Source organism: Acyrthosiphon pisum, chromosome A1, assembly GCF_005508785.2.
Source record: "Acyrthosiphon pisum isolate AL4f chromosome A1, pea_aphid_22Mar2018_4r6ur, whole genome shotgun sequence".
In the NCBI taxonomy this organism is placed as follows: domain Eukaryota; kingdom Metazoa; phylum Arthropoda; class Insecta; order Hemiptera; family Aphididae; genus Acyrthosiphon; species Acyrthosiphon pisum.
In genome coordinates, this window is record NC_042494.1 from 152,569,090 (window position 1) to 152,585,794 (window position 16,705).

Here is a 16,705-nt window from a genome sequence, read left to right on the forward strand (position 1 = left end):
CCTCTCAATAGCGGACACTTCCAAATAACGGCCCAATTTCGGTGATCGAGAGTGTCCGGTATTTAGAGGTTTCATTGTGCATTTATTAGGAGTAAAAATGTCAATTGTGGTGGGTGTAGGGGTGGTTAAACACCCAAAACCACCCTGACTACGCAACTGAATGTGACAATACCTATGTAACATTGTGTTGATCTCGTTGCTCATGGAATAAATATTTTTACTGTATCATATTTTATATTTCTATTGGCAGTTCTTGTCCGATGATCAACATTTTTCTTAATTTTGTTTTTATTTTTCCAGTGGAATGATGTAACAACTATTTTATTGAAGCACAATGTTTTTAAATAATAAAATTTAATAATAATACTATAATACATTAATACCATAAAAATACTACCAATTGATTTTTAAACCTTAACCAGTTGTATATAGATGAAATGTGTATTTTCATAAAACGTTTCAAACGAAAGCTAAAGAAAAAAATTGGTAAAATATATTTTATATTTTGTTTTAAATTTGAAAAGGAAGGGGTTGGTTGGGGAAACACACCTTAATCCTTGTTAAGTAACGTAAAAGATTAATTCATATAAAAACATTTTAATAGTGTAAATATGTATATGAATTTGATCTAGTGAATTTTTACCGGAAGGTAAAATTTCGCTAGTGAAATTTTATCTGTGTACAATATCCCTAGCGAAACTTTACTTGTGGTAAATATTCACTAGTGAAATTTTACCAGTGATTATTTACCCCCGGTAAATATTCACTAGGGATATTTAACCCCGCCGTGAAAATTTACCTCCCGTAAAATTTCGCTAGTGAATATTTACCGGGGGGTAAAATTTAACTGGGTCAAAATACACGGTTCCACCGGTTTAGTCTATCGAATTTCTACAGAGTCCTGTAAAACTTCTTCAAACATCTTCGTTTCGATTTTTATAGACTTAGGACTGTCTGTAGCAAAACATTCTACAGGTACCTATAGTTGAAAATATTTTTAGATTCTGAGCCGAGCGATAAACGTTATTGATTTTACAATGATGTGGGTTTTTTTTGTCATCACCTTTTGGGGCAGTAACAATGCTTCAAATTTCTACTTCTGCATATTTTCTGGTAGGAAAGTGAATCTAATTTTTACTTAAAAATTATTTAAATTTGAAATTAATTTTTTTTTTTGCCTTTTTAAGTGTAAAGATAGAATAAATTTCAAAATATTTCCATAAATTTAATAAATTATTGGTTCAGGTACTATGGTTATTTAAAAATGTTGGTGATTACTGATTAATACTAAGTTATCAACATTAATAATTTGTAAAAATGGTCCTTATAACAAATGGATGCATTACTGCTTGTTTAGTGTATACAACTATACTTTTGTAAATAGGTTTTATAATATATTGTTTGATATTGTGATATACTGATGACTGAAATAACGTGGATACCAATCGAAAGAAGATGACTGATTACTAGAATTGTTTTAAACGTTTTATTGGTTATCGATAATGTCAATTTAGTCATTATTATAATAGAAAGGTCAAAGATTTATTTATATAGTAGTTGTACAGAACTATATTATACACATTCATGCCGATTAGAAAATAAATACTCGATACACATATATAGGCTATGCACATATTATATAGTGTAATATATAATCGTTATTTTAAATTATCTGTAAAAAAATAATATCAATAATTTATATGTCCCAATAATCGTCTTGTTTTTTCGATCTCGTACCTAAAATAAATTGTAATTATGTATACCAATATATGCATAGATTATAGACCCAGTTTTTTTTTAACCAATGTGAATTTCAATCGGTGAGTAGGTATCGCCATATCGGATTATAATTTATTGTTCATCGTTGAATGTTGCAGATATATTATAATATCATATACTTTTCACATCCCTGAACACATTACGTCATAATAAATTATTAAATAGGTACCTTTACTTACTAACTTATACACGTCAAATTATCATTCGAATCGACGTATTAATCTGACAGTAATATAAAATAATGGACTGCGTCAGCCTTGGCAACAGTCGTCGTTCGGAGATTTTAGAAACAGTCGGAATTCATTGCTCATCGTCAACAATAGCTGACACGCTAGACTTGGCAGTGTGGCGACCGGCGTCGACGGTGTGCGGGCGCCCCCTGGATCGATTGAGTGGACGATGGACGTTCCAGTCGATGCCGCAGGACGTCAACTTGGTGGCGTACGGAAAACAGTTTTCCGGCGAGTGGCCGTCGTTTTACATAGAAATGGATTGCGACGGCGTTACGAACGTGATGCCAACATCTGCACTGACCAAGGACTCCGCCAATGAGGAGGCGCAGGACCGCGGAAAATCGTTATCCGGTGCTGATGAGAAGAATCCGTCGGCCCCGAGTCGCCCGAACACGTTCGCGGAACAATGGGTCGCTTATGTCGGACGAGTCTTTTCATGGGATTTCTATAGGACCGTGTGTCTGTTCTTTCTACCAATCGTCACATTTCGAAACCGTAGATGATTGACGTGCATGGTGGTTTTTTAGATGTTTATATAATTTTATGTAATGATTACATGGTCAATAGTTATATGGATATAATATATGTTACTATGGGACGTGCTCAGATGGTACTTCGAATCGCGCAGTCAACTCTTTAATCTTTACCGTACAATATTTATACTGGGCCTATACCCACATATTGTTTTATACTTAAATTAATATATCATTATTTATTAAATATTATTAATCTGGATTTTAATATGTATACCTTATTTGTCACTAAAACCTTCAAAAGACAATTATGATGTTTGGCGTTTTCTCTACACTATATAACATTATATTTTTTTTAATGAATATTTAAATTGTATGTTTGTAGTGGCAACTACCTAATTATATTTTTCAACAATGTAAAAAATTATATTGGTTTTTTGTTACTAACTATTATAATTGCTTTGAAACTTGAATATTTAGATAAACAGGGATTATAAATAATAAATTGTATGATTTGTATTTACAAGTTCAATACTACCTATTATTAACACATTTTGAACATATTTGTCCCCTGAATCCAGCATTGACATCACAGTACAAACTACGAAGAGGGATTTATCACAGGCAAACGCAAAAAAACATGACCACACAGTGTGTCAATACACCTAATATATTTGGTGGAAGTTTCCATATATGTATTATGTATTTATTTGATTCAGATAAGTTAATTTAATTATTTCATACAAATGTTTTTGTTTGAATTTAAATATTGACCACACAGTGTGTCAATACACCTAATATATTTGGTAGAAGTTTCCATATATGTATTATGTATTTATTTGATTCAGATAAGTTAATTTAATTATTTCATACAAATGTTTTTGTTTGAATTTAAATATATTTAAAAAAAAAAATTATTTAATTAACTGCAACAAGATATAGTACAACCATTACAAATTACAATTTTGTATGATGTATAATATTATCATACATTTATATAGAGTGCAACTGTATTAAAATGTGATGATTAATGAAGTATAATTCAATTTAAGAATTTAAACATTTGCACGGATGGAGTCTTGAGTTCGTTCATCAGAATTCAGAATACATATTTTAATAGTACATAACTATTATCCTGGTTATGACAATAAATTATAAATCTTATATAATACATACAATTACATATAAAATAAAATACAAGCATAATACATTATTATTTATTCTATGTGATAAATTCAAAACTATAAAGTTAACTTATTTTAAATCATAGAGTAGTAAATAAATAAATACATGTAAAAAACATTTTTTTCATCCTTTTTATTTATTTTTAACAAAATAATCATTCAATATTTAAAAATTACATCCGAATAAAATATTAAACTTTATATATAAAACATAAGGTTAGTTAATTAATCATAAAAATAGTTAAATCTTAAGATTGAATCAAATGCATGTTTAGTAAGTCATACAAATTATCCAAATGTGTATTATCTTGAGTTAACATAAAATTTTTCATTTGATCTTCCAAAAGTTTTTTAGTCTTTTTCTTACTTGTTTCAGAATTTTTAAGTTTTACATTATTATCTTCCAGTTTATCAATTATTTTACTTGATTTGTCAGTAATAGTACTTTGTGTTTCATAGAAAACAGGATCACTTTTTTTTTTTTTTTTTTTTTTTGAAACTTTTAAAAGTGTATTGTCTACTTTTGATTCAATATTTTTTGGCAAAGATTCAAGAAATGAATCATTAGTTTTTTTTTTATTATCTTTTAAAATTAAATCAATTAAGCTAACATTGTCTTTATGTTTGGATTTTTTCTTCTTCTTCATTTTAACCTTGGATAAGTTACAAACAGAATTTTTATCATTAGAATCATGTGATTCTTCAATAGTCAAATTATGATCTTTTTTTTTCTTTTTAGGAGGGGCATCATCACTTGAATTTTCTAAAGCATTTATTATAGAATCTAAAAGGTTTTTCTTAGTTTCTCTTGGTCTCTTTTTTTTTTTTATATCATTACTCTTCACTTCATTTGCCATTGATACATTTTGGGATTTTGATTTAGTGTGCAATTTTTCTTTGATTTCATTCTGTTCGTTTGATCTTGTTGAAATATTAATTTGCATAGATTGCTCTGGGACATAAGCTTTTTTAGTTTTTTTAAGTTTTCGTTTTTTCAAAATTTTTTTTATAACATCTTTTTCTTCATCGGTACTCTCATTGGATGAAAATTGAATATTTAATTGAGATGAGTCAACTTTTTGGGAAATATTTAAATTTGACACATTAGGTTTTGGTTCTTCAATAGAATTTTTTAAGATATTCAGAATATCTTTTTTATTTTTAGTTTTAACTATAGGTTTATTTTTTGTTATTTTGTCATTTTTAAAAAGTTTTTTTTTACTTTCAGATGCTTTTGAGTTATTCTGTGAAACAGGCAAGGTTTGTTTTTGTTTTTTATTTTCACGTTTTATAGAAGTCAACACTTGATTTATTAAAATATTTTTTTTCTCTTCATCATTTACTAAGGGAATAGTTTTTTTTTTGCCAGATGATTTTTTTGATTTCATTAAATTTAAAACAAACGTTTCATCATCAGAACTTGAGCTTGTTATATTTTCAGTGTATATTTTTAAAAATGGGTTTGAAATATTTTTATTTAATAACCCATCATTTTCATTTAATTTTGATTTTTTTCTAGAAACTTCTCCTTTTTTCTTTTTCTCATCACTAGTTTTGTTTTTAAGAGTCGTAACTTCACTATCACTACTAGAATCTTTGTCCAAAATGTGTTTAATAATGTCCATTTTATTAACAATTTTATTGGACAATTGAGGAGGTGCAGATTTTTCATTTACTTCTTTTTTTTTTTTATCTTTTTTAATTGTTTTTTTGTTTGATAACAAATTATTGTCATTGCTTTTGTTGCAAACATCAGTTTCTAATATGTTTGTTACATTTGATTTAACTAACTTTGAAGACAACTTAGATGTATTATAAAAAAGTTTGGACGACGAATCACTCTCATCAGTACTAAAATATACTTTATTATAATAGAGTGATTGACTTTTAGGTTCTTCATTATAATGGTTTGTATTTATTTGTGTTTTTGATATATTTTGTCTAAGTTTTGAATAAATTTCATCATCAGAGCTACTAGTGTCATTTTCAATTTCTTTATTAAAATCAGTTGTATGGCTTAAATTTTTTACATTTGATTTAAGATCTTTACTACAATTACTATCTGAATCGGATATCATGGATAATGTGACATTTGAACATTTTTTAGATATTTTATTTTTAATTTGGTTTTCATTGTCATCTGTATTTTTCTTTTGGGGAGTATCTTCTCTTCTAATATTCTTAGTACTCAAATTTAATGTCAAAGAATTTTTAACTGCTGGTTCATTGCAATATTTGCGATTAATAATTAATCCTTCATCTAAATTATGTTTATGTTGAGTATATATAGTGTTTTCTTCTTTTTCGTCATTACTACATTCATTATTAGAATCAACAAAATGTTTGGTAATCTTAGCATTAGATTTCACCTCATTTAAACTAATTGAGTTTATAATTGCATCTACAATTTCATTTGATTTTCTATGCCTTTTAGTTGTTTTTGTAGATTTTTCAGATTTCCTTGAAAACGATTTATTAACTGAAATGTTTTTATGTTCACTGTCACTTAAACCAGAGTCACCTTGGAGGTTACTATGGTGACTTATTTTATCAGGACGACCCAAATTATCTTTAGTATTGACCGAAGCAGCATGTACTTCAAGTGGATTATCATTGTTATCGTTATTTTTAATATTTTTTAAAATGTTTAAAGATTTAAGAAATTTATCTTTAGCAAACTGATTAGGTACTTTAACAGAAGCCAATGATTTTTGTTTTCCAATACAATTTTTAGCCAGGTGTTTTTTTAATTGTTCTAGTTGCTTATTTCTGATTAAATTGATACTGTTTACAGAATTTTCAGAATTTAAAATAGGAGTAGAACTATATAATGGACTTTCAATGTGCTTACTATTGTTAATATTGGCGCGAATATGTGATGATGTACTAGTAGATTTATTTTTATCGCATTCTTCGAAATTGGTTAACTCAACCTGAATTTTAGTTGAAAATTCAGAGTTAGATGATGAACATTCTGAAGAACTATCAGCAGTATCCTGATGTTGAATGGTGGTATTAGTCGATACAGGTGATTTTTTAGTAGATTTATCTTCACATATTTTAGGGCTAGTTATCATATTGTTAATTTCAGCAGAAGATTCAGAATCACTTGATGAAAGTTTTGAAGAACTAACTGCAATATCTTCTTTTTGTGCAGGTTTAATAGTAGTATTAATTGATAATGGTGATACTTTAATAGATTCATCAGCCCATATTTTAGAACTTAGTATATTGTCAATTTCATCTGAAGATTCAGAATCACTTGATGAAAATTTTGAAAAACTAACCGCAGTGTTTTCTTTTTGTACCTGTTTAATAGTGGTATTAATTAATAATGGTGATACTTTTGCAGATTCATCGGCACAAATTTTAGACTCAGTTATCATATTGTTCTGTTCATCTGAACATTCAGAATCATTTGATGAATATGCTGAAGGACTTGCAGTACTCTCATTAAAAGATTTAGTAAAATCACTTACAATATTTTTTGTGGATGACGATTTTGTAAAAGAACTATTTTTTATTTTATTAGAATCATAACAATCATCATTCCTGCAATTTAAAACAAAATAGATGAATAATTAGAATAATTATGTTTTATTTTAATGTTACAACAAAATTAAGTTTGAAATTACTTTTTAATTATTTCGCCTGTAATATGAGGAAGTTTTTTTGTGAGATCAAAAGATAAAACTTTAACATCAATCTTGTCATCCTTTTTAATTTTAGATCCTGACCACTGCTCGCACGGTTCATTTTCAGGTCGTACTATTGAAACGTTGAATAAATTGTGCACCAAACAACTGACATGATTATCACTAGTTTGATTTACAACAGCTAAAAAAAAATCAACTATATGATTAAGAATAAACACAATCATAGACTGGTAAATTCATACCATAAAATCAAACATCTTTTACTATAAAAAATTTTATATGACCACTGACCACTTAAATTAAAATTGTATAAGTATGATTTAAATGAACAATTTTATTTCAAAGATATTCTTGGTATCGAATAAAATAAAATACCATGAAAATAAAAACCTAACAAAAAATCGGCCAGGAAAACTAAAAAATGTGTATCTAGCCCAAAAACATATTTTTATGTAAAAAACTAATACTACAATTTTGTAGTATTGTAGTATAGTATTTATGTACATATTTATTATGTTACTTTAATCTGATATTACTTATTATTCACCGTTATTTTATAAGGTTAATGTAATACTTTTTATTTAAAATTTAAACTACCAAAATATATATTCCTACCTATAATTTAACAATAAGATTTGTAAAAAATAAATTGATAAACAATGAATATACTTAAATCCAAATTCAGGAACAATGAAACCAAATATTGGTATAGGATAATAAATATATTTTTTTACCTATTTTACTATATTTACCAAAACAACATACAATTCATATCTTAAAACTAACAACTCAACAAGTAAAGACTAAATATGAGAGATACTAAAATAAGCTTATATGTTGAAATTTGGTCCAACTTAAAAGATAGGCGAATTTAAAAAGGGAGAGGACCAACCCCAAGAGGTGCTCAAACGGGAATTTTGAGATTTCCGATGGACATTTTTGTTTACAAATGGTTAAGCTATTATAATAATAATAATAATAAAAAAAAAAAACTATTTGCTTTACTTTTTAAATATAAATTATAGTATAATATCTAACTGTAAAAATGTAAAATGAAAATCTCTATACAGGCTAAACTCTGGAACTACTTATCAGATGTTCTTGTTTTTTTTTTAACAAAAGAGTATTTCATGGAGAAGGTTTATATAAAAGAAAATTTTAGGAAAACCCACCAATGTATAATATATTGGTTGCTATTGGTTAATCGGGCATGTTTGTTGATTTGTATTATTATAAAATTTTGTCAATATACATATATATAATATAAACAGAAAGATCTGATAAGTAGTTCCAGAGTTTAGTCTGTATAGTTATAGTCTATGTATTTATATAGTTAGATATATAAATATATATAAATTAAAGTTTGTGGGTATATTAAACCTCTGGGAAGAAGATAGGTTATTTTTATTCATCGGATTTTAGTACGGTTAGTTTAGGATAGGATTTTGTATAAATTGATTATATTAATCCAACGTAGGTGGAATTAAGTAAAAACGACAAACTCGTTATAACTTTGATACTTTAGAGTTAAATCATCACTTACGTACAAACAGCACGGGGTCCGCGATCTACCACAGGTAGATTGCCTACCTGATAATGTACTGTAAACAGAATTTTTAATCCGGACAAGGAAAAAGTTTAGATAAATTTTTAACGTCATACACCGAATATCAAATAACGAATTGAACAAAGTTTGAGTCATATAGAGTTGATACATTTAACGGGCAACGAAGTGCACAGGATCAGCTGGTTTTATATAAATAAAGTAAACTTTCTAGTAACTAACAAGATGTAAGAGAATACCTACTATTACTGTATAAGAAACATATTATTTTGAATTTAAAACTGATAGGTACTTGATGGTTTATATTCAAATCAGCAAACAGGGGTACGTACTTGAATCATTTGCACCCAAATATATTAGTACCTAGGTATCATATTCAATAGCCTACCTACTGACTAATTCACAATTGATAATTATGTCTGAACTCTACATTTTTAAGACTTGCCTTCTATTATAGATCCAACTGGAGGTTTGAATATATATACATCAACATTGACAACTACATTGATGCAATGTCTAATATCAGCTGGAATAAGTTCGTTTGAACTTATTTTACCAAATCCCATAATCAGTCCATTTAAACTACAAAAAATTAACACAAGTAATAATTAGAAATTAATCGCATGTAAAAATAATATAACATATAACAATATGAACTTTTAACTTACTCAGAACAGTATGTAAACCTTAAATTGTGAAGTTCATCTCTAATAGCCTTTGAAAACGCTTTGGGATTGCTGGGAGCTGCATAAAATCCCAATTTCAATCTGAACTTGTGGTCTTTGTGCAGATACACATGGTGTGGTAAATTATTAGGATCCATCATTTTTAAAAAAATACTATGAACACATTTTAACATTTAAAGAATACACCTTTAAATTTATATAAACAGTTCAAACGGATACATAACAGAAAACATTAGCAAGTACCTAAGTACTGATTACCATGTACTGGTAACCCAGAGCTATCTTATGTATGTTATCAGTAGATTTACAGAAGCACATGAAATTACAACTATAAAAATAATGTATAAACGCCTAACAGCAACAAATATCAAAATTGTCAATAGCAACAACTAGGAATCGCATCGCATTACATTTCACAGTATCACCACAGAATGAATTATGAATATCACATTCACAATTTCACATGTTGGAAAGATAAAAAAATTATACTATTGGCGCGTGAAATGATATCATTTTATCTTATAAGCCATAAAAGAAAAAAAACACAACACACCCGTCACCCGTCTGGCTGACCGGCGACACGGAGAAATGCCAGACGGCTTTAATGGAGGAAAAGATTAAATTGAAAATTGTATATCAGGTTTTTAATTTTCAAGAGAGATACCTAATATTATATGCTAATATGAGCATTTTTATTTGTAATATTTCACATACCATATTATCATTTCTCAATTAATTCTCATATCTCGCATTTCTCGCTTGAAAATCAAAATATTGAAAAATCACCGACACTTTAGCCATACTGCCATAATAATAAATTTACCTTTTTTTTTCCCTGTTTGAACCGACGACGCCGCGGGAATTGCTTCCGCAATGCTTCCGCGACGCCGCCATAATGATAAATTTACCTATAATATGTTCTTACCACAGATATATAAAAATATATATAATAATATATAAAATATAATATGTATTTCTATATATATCTGTGATAAGAACATATTATTATAGTAGTATAGCAGTGATGGGAAAGAGCGAGTTCATAAAACCGCTTTCATATTGTGTGAACTTGACATGAACGAGTTCGATTTTCAAGAAATGAACTTGGACGTGAACTAAGTTAATAAATTATGATTTTGAACGTTTTGGGTTCGTTCATTGACAATTCAACTTTCATAGAACAGGCGATAGGATAACGTTTTGAAATATTTTGTAGCCGATCAGGTTCCTTCTCAAGAATCAAAAGATATAATTTGTTTTTAATTTTGTTTATTTTTAGTTAGGATATTTATTTTTACTGTTGCTTGATCGCCGATAAGAATTTTAGGTATACCATTCATGGTATATTATTATAATTCTGTTGTAACTTGACATAATCAAATAAAGTGTTATAAATAACATTCCCTAGACTAACTTTCATATGAATTATTGTATGCTGTATACAGTGTGTTCCACGGAATACAGGGTAATTGGAAAAATATAAAACTATTTGTATTACGCAATCAAAATTAATTTTAATTATGATTTTGTCTAATCTCTATGGATTCCCACGACTATCAATGATGGCACTATATTTTGGGGTCCTGGGCAATATTTTTGATGGGGCCCTTGTTGATTATGGAACTAGATTGTACCTACTTACATTTGATATTTTGTTTTATATAAGAGCTGACAATCTTTAGACACTTTTCAGATATCAATTTACCAGTAGTGATATATTTTATTATTCTTAATTGATGAGATGATAGATTCAATTTATTAGATATTAATATACCATCAAAATTAAAACATACATACAAAACACTAAACGCATCAATATATTTTGATTCTCCATTATGGTTAAACGATTTTAAAGGTCCGTGCAATGTTTGAACTTTTAATAGATCTGTATTGGCCAGTTAGTAACGAATAACGATAACACGAGTAAACGACAGCTTAAGATTTTTCGGTTTTCGGTATTTTGTGATAAAAAAATGTTCAACTTACATGTGCCACAAAACTCCCAAAAAGTGGAAGACAAATTCACCCAGTACCAAAAGCCCTTTTGGCTATTTTAATTTTGAAAACATATATTTGAATTCCTTAATCTCTTTTCTAGTACCAGAGTAATTTTCATTTTTTTTTCACTTTTACTTTTGAATTACTATAAAAAAAATATTGCTAGTTTGTACCTAGGGGCAAAAGTAAAAAATTCCCATTAGTTTTCAAAAGCGTCAGGAAAAACTGCAGATATTTGGGTTTTTGATATAACTCTATAAAAAATTGATGAAATTTATTGGCATTTTCTATACACCATAACATTTTCAAAATATTTTGACTATTTTTGAGATATTTATAGGCCTAAGGAAAATTTGATTTTTAATCGTTTTGCAAACTATTTTGAGTTAGAAATACATAAAAAAATTTCCATGTGCATCTAAGATTTGAAAATGTAATACAAGGATTCTTAAAAATAGTTCATACTGTAAAAGTATATAAACAGTTTTTTCATAGACGTTTTAAGTTCAAATTTGAATGAAATTAGATATTTAAACATTAAATAATGATTTAGTTATTTTGCTGTAATTTAAAAATATGATTCGTGGGTACTATTATTTTATTTTATACACACAATAGTTACACTAATAAGCTTTCGTACATTTAACGAAAAAAAAAGTTTACTGGAAAGTAAAATAATTTTTTTATATAATTGCTCGAAGATTGACATTGGAAATTCACCTGTAAATTAAAAAAATATCATAGAATGATTTTCTTATTTTCTTATTAACCGTATATTATGTACTTGATTTTCAATAAATGTATTTTATAATTTTTTATATATTATTTTAAAAATATTTTGAGCTATTTATAGACAATTGAAATTCTCAATTATTTTGAATAATTTTAGTTTTTATTTTTGTAAATGTCCAAACATTTTTTTTGGTCGAAAATCGAAATGCTTCAAAATTCAATACAAGATTCTTCATATAGGTTGTTATAAAAGCAGTTCAAAAATACAATGGCACGGTTTATTTTTATAAGGATTTTAAGTTCAAATTTTGACAAAATTTGTTAAAATCACGAACATTTGCAAATTATTTTGATGTTAAACATTATGGTATCACCGGTATCGAGAGTGAAACACGGTAAAACCTACTATACGTCTTACCTTCGTACGCTCTAAGCTAATGACTGTCTTCAGAATAAATTCAGATTAGCACTGTTAACCTTTGAGGCACGATGGTATGCGTTTGTTGATTCTACGTCCGTTTCCCAAATTGGAATGACTATTAGGAACTCACAATCAGAACACTGTTCAGTTTGCGATAAACCTCATTGACTATAGGTATGTGTGCCTGAGCACTGTTCCAATATTAAAGGTAAAGACTCTGAAATAATATTCAACTCGGGTTTTCAGGTCGGAAACACTTTTATTATATTAAAACAAATATAAATAAAACACTTAGCAAATTCAGATTGCCTAGCCCGTACTACGATCGGCGTTTCACACGCACGTCGCACACTCGTCGTACCTACGTCCTCGCCGAATCAATCAGCGACAACGGAACTGCCGTGCCTGCGCGTGCGACGTAGTTATATAGAAAATATTATTGTCATATTTTGTCGCCTCAGCACATATTGCTTCGCTGGCGGCTGGCCTATGTCAATAATTTACAATTTTAAATATTCCCACCTATATTACATATATACTAAATAATATTATTTTGACGACTGTCTACAATATGCGACAACATGTATTGAATGTTCAATTTGTATAGCTAATGTTTGAAAATGTAGTACAATGTTTCTCATAACTATTGAGTATTGAATACTGTAACCAAAAAGTATAAAAAAATATAAACACTGTAGTTTTTCTATAGAAATTTTATGTTGAAATTTAGACATAATTAGATGTTTAAATAAAGAATAACGTTTTTATTTATTTTGTTGTAATCATGGACTGTGTTGTAGTCTGTGGTTGTAATTTAAAAATAGTATTGTGGATACTTGAAACTTTTAAAGATATTTAATAATAAAATGTATGTTTAACAACTAAAAATTAATAAAATTGATTGTAGTACCTTTGAAAAAAGTTGCACAAAAAGTCCGAATTCATTTTTTGATTGCTGGACAAAAAGTCCGAGTACCTTTTTACTGTCGGACAAAAAATCCGAAAATACAAAATTGTCTATAAGATTTATAATTATAATCAGGGCTCGTAAGTTCATGCATCTGCATGTTTTTTTTGCTACACAGGAAAACATGCTAATTGGGATACAAATCCGTTTCATTACAATAGTAATAATAATTTGAAGTTTGATAGTGCATGTTTTAACATGTTTTGGGTGTAAAGGCAAATTTGGCATATAGTCGACTTTTTATAGTCGTTAGTGCATATTATTTCATGGAAATATTTTTTAGACAAATATTTGAAAAGTTTCTTGTTTCTTATTTAGTTTCGTTAACAAAATTATAGTGATTTGGTTTATTTTTCATCTCGTGTGAATGTGTGAGTACCTAGTACCTAGTATCCTAGTAGGACTTATTTAAATGTTATGCGTTTTAAAATTTAAGTAGTACCGCGGAAACAAAGTAATCGCCAACACTACAATCCTCCACTATATAAAGTTTGTCGTCGAAACGAACCTGTACAGGCATGTCACGCGTGGAGCTTCTCACTAACCAGGATTTATAATTTTGTACATAGGTACAGTATAGTTTTCTTGCACTCGCCAGTCGCCGATAAGTTTACTCGTATGAGTCGTATGCGTTAGTCTGTTCAATTTCCCGTTTTAGTGTTCTCGTGTGAGGTACCGTAGTACCGTACACATTCATATTATGGGTGTAGACAAAAATTACTGCCTAATTAAGATTTATAAAGATAACAAAGCTATTTGAACTTCACAAGTATTAAATTTATATTTTATTTTATCAATTTTGACTCTTAAATATATAAAAATTAAAAGGAATAAGATACTTTTAAAATTAATTGATTTTTCTTATTATTTAAAAATTTGCTCATTATTTTTTTACTTAATATTTTTACATATATTTTGAGTGCATAATTTAAAAATGTTAGGGCATATAAATGCATATTTTCGAACTTTTTAGTGCATGAAGTTACGAGCCCTGATTATAATATATGTAAGTAATATAGGTATCGGATAGTAGATTAGTGGAAAAGTCTTATAATCGAGGTGGCAAATAAAATATAAAATTTAATTTTCAAATTTTATAGAATTGTGGAAAATTTTAAAAACTGGCACCAAGATCCTTAATAGCAATAACATAATATAACTTATAATATACCTACTTATTACTTAGTAAAATAGTAATATAGGCTGACCGTCTTCGCTCAGAATCGTTTTTCGTAATAAGAAATGATTTATCATTCAATTTAAATTTAACACATCCATTACAGCGACCCATTCGGCAATTATTGTACAGCAGACTGCAGAGTAATATATCCACTTGGTACGTGTCCGACTTTTTTAAATTATTTTATTCATATGAGACGCAAAAGAAAAACCGGTCAATGAATGTAATTTAATTGTTATTCATAATAGTGCAATGATTATAATATTAATATAATAATTGGTAGGTAGTAGGTACGACCGTCGACCATAGACAATAAAGAAATACCTCTTTTCCATTCATTAGGACGCCTCATATTCATTATATTCTGATAGTTTTGTCTTAGGACAATTTTTTGGTCAACATAGATAAGAAATTGAGGTCGTTTGCTTACATTTTTGTATAGTATAATTATATCACGATTAAAGGTATACAGCACGGTTTAAGATATCTTAAACCATGGTATACAGGCATAGAACAATACAGGCACAGAATACAACAATACAGGTTTACCCAGATATTTGTCATGGAAATGACTTCCAATAATTAACTAGTGGCGCTCCAAGTGGCAGTATTATAATAAATTAACCGATTATAGATATATAGGTGTAAAATTAGTTTTAAATGTCAACACATATGGTTGAATGTTGACATCAAGCGCTAGGGGTTAATTATTAACAGCTGTTTTATATAGTCACTTTGTAAATCAATCTGAAAGTCGTTTATTATAGGGCGATGCCTGTATATCTTTAATAGTGGGTAAACTGTACCAAGTATATTTTCTTGAAATCTACTGATAAATCCGAATGTTATTATAAGCCCGGATAGCTCAGTCGGTAGAGCATTAGGCTTTTAACCTAAGGGTCCAGGGTTCGAGCCCCTGTCCGGGCGTATAATTTTTTTTTTTACAAAATCGTTTATAGTTTTTGTTATATTCGTTTTTAACAGGTAAATATTATAATAGTACTTGGTAGGTTATGCAGTAGAATAACAAATTTATATAATTGAAAACAATATTTTATTATTGGGTATTTGTTTAGTATGTCAGTTACCGAGTGAAAATCGAGTTTACGATGTGACCTATCAAGATAATTGCCATATTATGTACGGGCAACGTACCTATCTATAAATATCTATTAACAGGTAAGATACATTTTTTTTCATTTTTTAAGTAATATAAAAAGTGTAGGTATTCCTGAAAATATTTTAATTTTTAAATACAATTTTTTTATAATAATTTAATTTGATGACATTTGTTGACAATTATTTGATTAAAATAGTTTTGACCTACTATATGGTTATACCATACCTATTATATGAAGGGTAAGTACAGGAAAAAAACCAGAAAAGTCACTTTTTTTCCAAAATGGCGATTCGGTATCAAATTATTTGTAATGAGGTATTCTATCTTTTGAGTGGTCGAACCAGGGAAAAAAGCAGAGTCGTCGAGAGTTATGACCATCGGAAATTTAGGCATAACGGCATAGTTTAGAAATTATAAAAACGCAGTTTTCTCGGAATGATAAAAAGTGACTTTTCTGGTTTTAGATTCTGAGTGGAACGATGAATGTATTGATTTTATAATGATGTGTTTTTTTTAAAATTTTTTTTTGTGTCTGTGTACACGATAAGTAGTCGAAATAATGCTTAAATAAATAAATGCATCACCTTTTAGGACAGTAAAAGTGCTTGGATTTTCTTCAACAGTACCTTTTCTGATAGGAAAGTGAATCTAGTTGGTACTTTGGGGGGTCAAAAGTAAAATTTTTCCAATAGTTTTCAAAGCACCGTGAAAA

General features: G+C 28.3%; 1 protein-coding gene and 1 non-coding gene across 4 annotated transcripts; one reads left to right on the plus strand and one right to left on the minus strand.

The window, feature by feature from the left end:
* Window positions 1-3,826: 3,826 nt before the first annotated feature.
* LOC100571084 (uncharacterized protein MAL13P1.304) lies at window positions 3,827-13,118 on the minus strand. 3 transcript variants are annotated; one of them, XM_029488602.1, is made up of 5 exons: window positions 12,724-13,118; window positions 9,558-9,728; window positions 9,335-9,471; window positions 7,305-7,506; window positions 3,827-7,221 (listed from the first exon to the last, which is right to left on the minus strand). In XM_029488602.1, exons 2-5 carry the CDS (start codon window positions 9,713-9,715, stop codon window positions 3,918-3,920), a joined length of 3,801 nt encoding a protein of 1,266 aa, XP_029344462.1. In that variant the 5' UTR covers window positions 9,716-9,728; window positions 12,724-13,118; the 3' UTR covers window positions 3,827-3,917. The 3 variants fall into 3 exon arrangements, with proteins under 3 accessions (XP_029344462.1, XP_029344461.1, XP_008182684.1); XM_029488601.1 differs by lacking the exon at window positions 12,724-13,118 and adding an exon at window positions 9,819-10,497; XM_008184462.3 differs by lacking the exon at window positions 12,724-13,118 and having other exon boundaries at window positions 9,558-10,496.
* A 2,609-nt stretch (window positions 13,119-15,727) lies between these two features.
* TRNAK-UUU lies at window positions 15,728-15,800 on the plus strand. The gene has a single exon. It is a non-coding gene; the product is annotated as a tRNA-Lys (tRNA).
* The last annotated feature ends 905 nt before the right edge of the window (window positions 15,801-16,705 follow it).

Excerpts from the sequence above, each read along its gene's own strand:
- LOC100571084 (XM_008184462.3), bottom strand. The coding sequence starts at position 9,748 with ATGTTAAAATGTGTTCATAGTATTTTTTTAAAAATGATGGATCCTAAT. Across the intron at positions 9,472-9,557 it reads AGGTTTACATACTGTTCTGA|TTTAAATGGACTGATTATGG; the intron begins GTAAGTTAAAAG and ends AATTTTTTGTAG. Across the intron at positions 7,222-7,304 it reads ACAGGCGAAATAATTAAAAA|GAATGATGATTGTTATGATT; the intron begins GTAATTTCAAAC and ends TTTAAATTGCAG.